The following is an 8,673-nucleotide window of genomic DNA, read 5'->3' on the forward strand; positions in this document are numbered from 1 at the left end:
TTGTCCCATGAACTTACTCTGACCTTTGGCATGTCCACCTGTCTTTCCATCCCCCACTGCACACACCTGTTCCCGTTCCTTAGGCAGCTCAGGAACTTCAAGGGACTAGATTCCTTCAGATAAAGTAGTAGCTGTGAGGGGCCCTTATCCACAGTCAGGTGACCCAGAGAAACAGTGCAAACAGGGGCAGCCCTTCCACTCTTCCAGCCCCTCTTTGCAACATACCATCCTGGCTGGGAACGCCCCACCCCCATCATCTCCCAGGCTGCACATGCTCAGGCCTGTCTTCGTGGGGGAGACTGTAGCAAACGTTCAGGTACCCAGTGAGGCCACTTAGCAACCCCTCCCCCAGCACCCTCATATTTGGCCCGCTACAGGGATAGGGGTATCACCGCTTCCTCAGACAGCTGCCATGCCCTAACACAGGTTGGGATACATCTCTCTGAAATTTGCCCTAGCTGACTACACTAAAACCAGGGGAAAAAATAACGAGCCCTTCTCCAGCCCCTTAATACAACAGCTCCCTAATGCAACTAGCGCGGGACAAGGGAGTTGGAGCACCTACTGTGTGCCAGGTATTTTAGTAACAACCTCAATGCTTTACTACACCACCGAGAGAAAGACAATTCCAATTTACAAATGAGGAAACTGAAGCTTAGCGAGGTCAAGTGGCAGACACCAGATCACATAGGTAGAAAGTGGCAGTGGATGAATGTTCTAACGGAGTGACTGAACAAGGACGCGTGACTGGCCCGCAGAGCACTGGCTCGCGGAGGCGGCGGGTACAGAGAGAGCGCGGCGCCCGCGGCCGGGTGCCGGGAGAGCCAGCCCCACCTAGGCCCTCTCACCCCCGGGCCCAGGGGAGGGCAGGCTCCCAGAGGCGCGTCCGGGCTCTGCCCCTACCCCGCGGGCCGCCCCGCCCCCGCTCCGCCCCCAGCCCGCCCCGCCCGGGACCGCAGACGGCGCCCGGCGGCGGCGCGAACGGCTGCGAGGAGGGTGGCTCCGGGCTTGGTTCTCACCGCGACTTCCCGCGCAGGGCCTGGCTAGACAAGGACCCGCGGCCTGGGCGGCATTGGAGGATGCGGTCGCGGCTGCGGCCCCGGCTAGCGGCAGCAGGAAGCCTGGCGCCTTGCAGGTAGGAGCTCGTCCGCTGGGCGGGCGCGGAAACTTGGGCCGAGTTTGCGGGCGGCGCGTGGGGAAGGGGCGGGTGGCTCTGCCCCAGGGCGCCCCTGCTGGCTGGCCCTGGGATGGAGGGCGCCGGGCCTGGGCCAAGGTGCTGCGGCTTCTGGCAGCTGGGGTGGGGGGGCCCGGAGGGCGGACTGCAGGGCAGGGGTCGCCTCGTTGCTTTTGACTGGCCCCGGACTTCGAGGTTCCCGGGCCTGGTAGGCTCTGGGGCTCTGGCATGGCCCGCGCGCCTGGTCTGAAACCTGTTCAGACTGAGCCCTCGGGCCTCGCGTGGGGTCCGGCTCACGTGGATTGCCAGAGCGGCGATGGGGTAACCGGCGATTGGGTCTGGGGAAGAGCGGGCACTGAGGCCCCCGGGGCCCTGGACGCGCCCTGCTGGGACGGGACGGCCCTGCGGTTTCCTCGCCATCACTTGACTCACCCTCTGGCCTCAGCCCAGGCTGGCGGGATCGCCCAGAGGCGGTGGCTGCCGGGACTCTGCAAGCCAGGCCGCCCCTTGACCCGGGACCTCCCGCCAGTCTGCAGCGTCCATCCGTTTGTGGGTGCGCCAGCCTGTTGTGTGCACCCAAGTGCCCGGGGCCCGAGTGAGGGGAGATCACAGTTCTGAGCTGGTATGTGTGCAGATGTGAGCCTTGCACGTACGTGCAGGCATGGGTTTGCATGCGTGGCGGCGGCCTGTGTGTCAGCCTGCTGGGGTGCACGTGCGCCCCAGCGCGGCCGGGAGGGGCTCAGAGACACCCGGAAGCCCGCAGGGTCCGGAGCGCGGCTGTCCCAAAGCGAGGTCGGCTGTGAGACACAGGCACCAGAGTTAACAAGCTGGGCTGGTAGAGGGTAAAGGGTAGAGCCTGATCCCACGACTCGTCCCCTTCCACTAGAGACTGTGGGCTGCTCCAGATTGGGTCGTAGTGTCTGGAGAGCTCGGAACCTCAGCTAAAGGTATGAGGATACCTGTGGTCAGGTCCAGCCCTCCAGGATAGTCCAGATGCTGGCCACAACTGGGTGGCAGTCACACTCTTCTTCCTGGTCTTTCCTGAAGTCCATTCAGAGGGCCCAAGGAAGTGAAAGTGGAATTGGGCTATGGAGTTGTTTCCTCTGCTGTACAGGGTCAATGCACAGGTGGTGGGCTCTTCTGGACCCTGCCCTGTTCCCTGGCCGAGTTTGGAGTTCAGTTGAGAAGACTAACAGAACTACCTACCACAAGGGTGATGAGAGCCCGCTCCCTGGGGCTCTGCCCTCTCCCAAGTGCTTGCCTGCCTCCTCAGTATGTGGGTCAGGGAAAGAGGCACCTACATTTTGGTTAGTTTTGAATAGGGGAGGGTAATCCTTGAGAGTGTGTATAGTGGGTTCTCCATCTCCTGGCAGGAGATAAGGTCACCCCCACACACCTCTCAGAGTTCTCTGTTGGCTCCTTGGAGCCCCATCCCTGTCCCCAAAGACTCCTAAGGGTCCCAGGAGGCTTTGTGTCTATAAGCTGGATCCCGAGGGCAATCCCCAGAAGTCTCCAGAGCAAAGGGCACTCTTTGGGCTAAGCTCAGGAAAGAAGGACTCCTGGGGCTTGGAGCAGACCCCAAGGAGCATGTAGGAGAGGTGAAACCAGAGCCAGCACTTAATTAACCCGGAGCTTCTCAGGGCAAGGGTCAGAACCCCTAAAACCATACAATTCTTACAACATTGCTGTGGAGTAAGATGGGGCCTTTCCACCAGGGTACGGGTCCCTGTCATAGGACACTGTTATTGGTACTGTCACCTGTGTCCTGATGGCCCCTCCTGTCTTCTCTAGGCTGACCTGAGGTGTCAGATTCTATCTGGGAGGTGAGCCAGCTTTCTTTCCGAGAGTTCTGTGTGGCTTCCTTGGTGCGTCAGGCCAGGGTGGGAGTGAGCATTTGTTCCTGTGCTACCCTCACCTTTCCTATGCCCAAAATGTACTAGTCTGAATCAGTGACTCTCATCAGCTTGCAGCCAGAAGGGACCAGAAACCTGTGACACTTGGCTCATGGCCTAATGATAGCAAAACTGAACTGAATGATTCTTTCTAAACCACTGGGAGTTTCAGGAAGCAGGGTGTTGGGTGGGGAAGGTAGAGGCAGGTCAATATGGCACCAGAAGACAGGCTTCAGATACAGTCCCTAATGGGTCATAGGGTGCCTGCTGTGCTAGGGAAACCCATGCTTAACTTCTCTGGTCCTCCCATCCTTCTTCTGTTTTATCTTAGCGTCTTAGTCTTTCTTAGCACTTAGTTTTTTGATTAGCACGATGAGGATAGTTGCCAACTCGCACTGGGGCCTCCTTCCCTGGACTTTCTCACACATATGCCCCACCCCTGTCTTGCCCCACGTGCCTTGGAATAGCTTGCCAGGGGAAGTTGGGGATGAGCACTGGTACCTTCCCTCTGACACCACAGCACCATCTTCTGGACAGCCTTGACCCTTCTGCTGAGGGAGGGTGGCTCAGTGAGAGGGGCGTGGTTTGTACTTACCACTGTCTTTCAGAGCCAACCCTAGTAGCTCAGCCATTGGCTTTGGGCCTAGGGATCTGAGTTCGAGGTATGCTTCTGCCATTTTTTGTTATAAACCTGCTAGAAATCTGTGAATTTATAGACAATACCCGATTCCAAGTCTTGGCTGCAGTGGACACCTTAAGATAACTATGACATCTTTAAGATAGAAGCTTGTGTGGGAGGCAGGAGGCCTGCTTTTTGTCTTGTCTCTTTCATTTGGTGACTTTGGGATGACTAGGTCTCCTCTGTATATGGGAGGGCAGCAGGGTAAGCCAAGCCAAGTGAACCTCAGACTGTGCCATATGAAGTCTGAATCGCCAAGGAGAAGGGGTCTTTTGTTGTTGTTGCGGTTTTTGGCTGGGGCCAGGGTTGAACTCGCCACCTTAGGCATATGGGGCCAGTGCCCTACTCCTTGAGCCACAGGAGCTGCCCAGGAGAAGGGGTCTTGGGAGTTTTATGGGGAAAATAAAACAGAAGGGGCTATTGGAATGGGCTGGGGATATGTTCATGAAACAAGGGTTCTGCAGCTTAATAAAAATAAAACAGAAGGGGCTATTGGAATGGGCTGGGGATATGTTCATGAAACAAGGGTTCTGCAGCTTAACAAGTCAGAGTTGAAAGCCTCTGCATTCTATGGCTCATGTATTCATAGTCTTTTTTTTTTTTTTCCAGTTTTTGGCCAGGGCTGGGTTTGAACCCGCCACCTTGACATATGGGACTGGTGCCCTACCCTTTTGAGCCACAGGCACCGCCCAATGCATTTGTAGTCTTAACTGGCATCAGTAAGTGCCAGGTTCTTATGTGTGGCAGTGAGCCGGTGAGAGCAGCTCACTGCATGTAACCTGTTTCTGATAACCCTGTCTTTCTCCTTGTCTCCCAGGTCAGCAGTTGAGTAGCACGGGCCTGGGAAGGCTTGAAGCCTTCACAGCAATGGCAGAGAAGCGGCCACTGGGGACCCTGGGGCCTGTGATGTATGGCAAGCTGCCCCGCCTAGAGGCAGATGCAGGGTCTGGGCACAGCCTGCTCCCCCCTGCTGGAAGCCAGGACCCCTGCAGCTACAAGGGGGCATACTTCTCCTGTCCCATGGGGGCCACGCCCAAAGCAGGGTCTGAACGGATGGCATCTTGGACCCCATACCCACCATTGTACCCCACCAGCATGGCAGGACCTCCACTTCGGGGAGACAACCTGCTGACCAACTGCCTGCTTTACCGCCCACCCACAGAAGACCCTGAGAAGATACAGGACTCCAGCCCTGTTGAGCTGCCGCCCTTCAGTACCCAGGCTCATTCCTACCCAGGCCCACCACTGGCAGTACCCAAACCTGTCTACAGAAACCCTCTGTGTTATGGGCTCTCAACTTGCCTGGGAGAAGGGGCAGCAAAGAGACCACTGGATGTTGATTGGACGTTGGTGACTGGGCCCCTGTTGCCCTCAGCTGACACACCCTGTTCTTTGGCCCCACCTGCTGGCAAGGGCCAGTCCCTAGATAGCACCTTCTTGCGTGGGGTGCCAGCTGAAGGGTCCAGCAAAGACTCCTCGATGAGCTTCTCTCCATGCCAAGCATTCCTGGAGAAGTATCGGACCATCCACAGCACAGGCTTCCTGGCCTCCAAGTACACAGTTCCTTACTCAGGGGACCCTAAGCAAGCCATGTCCAAGGGATCCTCCAGTCCTTGGACCCAGCCGGCCCCACCCTTGGGGCCACCCTGCCAGGATGTCATGCCCAGCCACTACCCACTGCCCCACCATCCACAGGCCCTGCCTTGTCCTCCAGCCTGTCGCCACCCAGAGAAGCAGGGCAGTTACAGCTCAGCACTCCCACTGCAACCCCTGGGATCCCACAAGGGTGCTGGGTACCAGGCTCGGGAACTTGGTAGCCCCTATCTGAGGCAGCAGTCAGTCCAGACACCCTACATGCCCCCTGTGGGACTGGACACTTACTCCTACCCCTCTGCCCCACTCCCAGCACCCTCACCAGGCCTCAAGCTGGAGCCACCTCTTGCTCCACGGTGCCCACTGGACTTTGCCCCCCACACTCTCAATTTTCCTTATGCCCGGGATGACCTCTCTCTCTACGGAGCATCCCCAGGGCTTGGAGGGATGCCACCTTCCCAGAACAGCTTGCAGGCTGTCCCACAGCCTGGTGCCTTTCAGCGTGTGTGCCAGCCTTTACCAGCCAGCCAGCCATGCTCAGAGCCTGTAAGGCCTACAGAGAAGCCAGCACAGGAAACTGAGGAGAAGATGTGGCTGCCTAGCTGCAGGAAAGAGCAGCTGCAGCCCCGGCTTAATGAGCACCCTGGGGCACCCATTGTCATCCGGGATAGTCCAGTTCCCTGCACCCCACCGGCACTTCCCCCTTGTGCCCAGGAGCGCCAGTCTCTCCCACAGAAGGAGGGTGCAAGACCACCCAGCTCTCCACCAATGCCTATTATCGACAATGTCTTCAGCCTGGCCCCCTATCGTGACTATCTGGATGTGCAGGCACCTGAAGCCACAGCTGAGCCTGACTCGGCTCCAGCCACCAATGAGAGCCATGACAAAGGCTGCAGGGAGACACTGCCTACCCAAGAGGGCCCCTCGGGGGCATACTGTTCACATAAGGAGGAGGTAGCCCTGGACTTGAGTGTGAAGAAGCCCATAGCAGAGGCTTCTCCCATTAAAGTCCATAGTCCTGTGGTACATGTTAAGCCCACTGAAGCCATGGACATGCCAGATGTGGGGAACCCAGTGTCAGATTTGCCAGGCCTAAAAAAGATAGTCACCAAAGCCCCAGGGTTGCCTGGGGAGCCAGAGACCACAGAGACCATGCCAAGGACCAACTTCCATAGCTCTGTGGCCTTCATGTTCCGAAAGTTCAAAATTCTCCGACCAGCACCCTTGCCTGCCACTGTCGTCCCATTCACCTCAGGTCCTGCCCCCCCACCGGTGCAACCTGCCCCCACTCCCACATCTGTACCTGTTGGCCTGCAGATTCTCACTCAGCCCTTGCCTATGGCCTGCTTCAACCTGGCACTGCCCAGCCCTCCAGCCATAGCCATGGCCTCCCCTACCTCCACCCCTGCTCCAGCTCCATCCCTGGCTCCCACTCCAGTTCCATCTCCTGCCCCTGTTCCAGCTCCTGTTCCTGCTCCAGCTTCAGCTGTAGGCCCTGCTCCAGCTTCAGCTGCAGGTCCTGCTCCAACATCTACAGCAGCCCCAGCAGGCTCCCTAGAGCAGCGCTTTACAGGGCTACATGCATCCCTGTGTGATGCCATCTCAGGCTCAGTGGCCCACTCCCCACCGGAGAAGCTGCGCGAGTGGCTTGAGATGGCTGGGCCTTGGGGCAAGGCTGCATGGCAGGACTGCCAGGCTGTACAGGGGCTGCTAAGCAAGTTGCTGTCCCAGCTACGGAGCTTTGTGTATACACAGCAGTGTCCGTTCCCCCACGTGGTGCGAGCTGGTGCCATCTTTGTACCCATCCACCTGGTGAAGGAGCGGCTCTTCCCACGACTGCCACCCGCTTCCGTAGACCACGTACTGCAGGAGCATCGCGTGGAGCTGCGGCCTACCACACTGTCAGAGGAACGGGCATTGCGGGAGCGTGCTCTGCATGGCTGTACCTCACGTATGCTGAAGTTGCTGGCGCTGCGCCAACTTCCTGACATCTACCCGGACCTGCTGGGTCTGCAGTGGCATGACTGTGTACGCCGCCAGCTGGGTGAGCATGGGGCAACCCCAGTAGCCACCAGAGCTGTGTGACACATGGGTGCAATGTGACAGGTGTGTGAGTGGGTTACAGCCAGAGCTGAGAGGTTCTAAGAACTTCCAGAGCAGAGGGCTGGCCTTTTAGGGTGGGCTTTAGGGACCCTTCCTATTTGACCCTCGGCACCAGTGAGCACCTTCGTAGTGTTCTTTGTAGGCTTCTGAACATGCCAGCTGCTCTGATCTGGGACAACTCTTTCTCAGCCTCCTGACAATCTGTCCTTCCTGCTCTGACTCCAGCCTGCAAGAGTTCAGAGCTTGGTAAGGAAGGGACTAGAACACATGGTTCTGCCACTGGCAGGATTTTGGTGTCCCTGTCCCACTTTCTGCCCCATCTTTAGAGGCCACCCCTTTTTTTTTTTTTAAGAGATAGAGTCTCATTTTATCTCCCTCTGTAGAGTGCTGTAGCGTCATAGCTCGCCACCCCATTTTTTTTTTAAGAGATAGAGTCTCATTTTATCTCCCTCTGTAGAGTGCTGTAGCATCATAGCTCACAGCAACCTCCAGCTCCTGGGCTTAGGCGATTGTCTTGCCTCAGCCTCCTGAGTAGCTGGGACTACAGGTGCCTGCCACAATGCCTGGCTATTTTTTGTTGCAGTTTGGCTGGGGCAGGGTTTGAACCCACCACCCTTGGTATCTGGGGCCGGCACCCTACCCACTGAGCCACAGACACCACCCTAGAGGCCACCCTTCTAGACAGTTACTTCTGTCCTCATTTCTCATGGGCTCCTATGCTTCCCCACTACTCTCCTTCCTGAGAGGTATGCTCTTGCTCCCTCTGCTACCTCCACCCTCCTCCCTCCAGGCATTGCATTCAGGGTGGGGCCCTGCCAGGTTGGGCCCTGGCTCTTGTTTCAGCTCTGCAGGCCATATGCAGAAAGGTGATGGCTCTCTTATGTATGGCAGGGCCCTCTCTTTCTATGCCTCAGTTTCCCCACTTGAACACTGGGGCTTTAGACCAGGCTAATGGTTCCTGGCCTTCTGGGTTCCCTCCCTCATCTTGTACCCAAGGAGCCTCCCTTGAGCAGTGCTCTCATCAGATACAGAGTTCTGGTGTTATCTGGGGAGAAATACCTTTTTGGTTTGGATGGTCTGGCCAGTGGACACATGTGGAGAAGAGTTGTGATATCTGGCTCAGCACCTATAGCTCAACCAGCTAAGGCGCCAGCCACATACACCTAAGGTGGCGAGTTCGAATCCCCAGCCCGGACCCGCCAAACAACAATGACGGCTGCAACCAAAAAAAA

The 8,673-nt window shown here is 57.5% G+C and overlaps 1 protein-coding gene across 1 annotated transcript in view; it reads left to right on the forward strand.

Moving 5' to 3' along the window:
* Positions 1-964: 964 nt before the first annotated feature.
* Positions 965-8,673, forward strand: part of CUNH15orf39 (chromosome unknown C15orf39 homolog) — a 9,357-nt gene continuing 1,648 nt past the window's right edge. The window contains exons 1-2 of the mRNA XM_003784527.3: positions 965-1,135; positions 4,563-7,382. Of these exons, the coding sequence (XP_003784575.1) occupies positions 4,613-7,382 (2,770 nt within the window). The 5' untranslated portion in view covers positions 965-1,135; positions 4,563-4,612. The remainder of the gene's footprint in view (positions 1,136-4,562; positions 7,383-8,673) is intronic.

The sequence above is a fragment of the Otolemur garnettii genome, unplaced genomic scaffold (assembly GCF_000181295.1).
Source record: "Otolemur garnettii isolate 467f Iridium unplaced genomic scaffold, OtoGar3 scaffold00011, whole genome shotgun sequence".
NCBI classification, from domain to species: domain Eukaryota; kingdom Metazoa; phylum Chordata; class Mammalia; order Primates; family Galagidae; genus Otolemur; species Otolemur garnettii.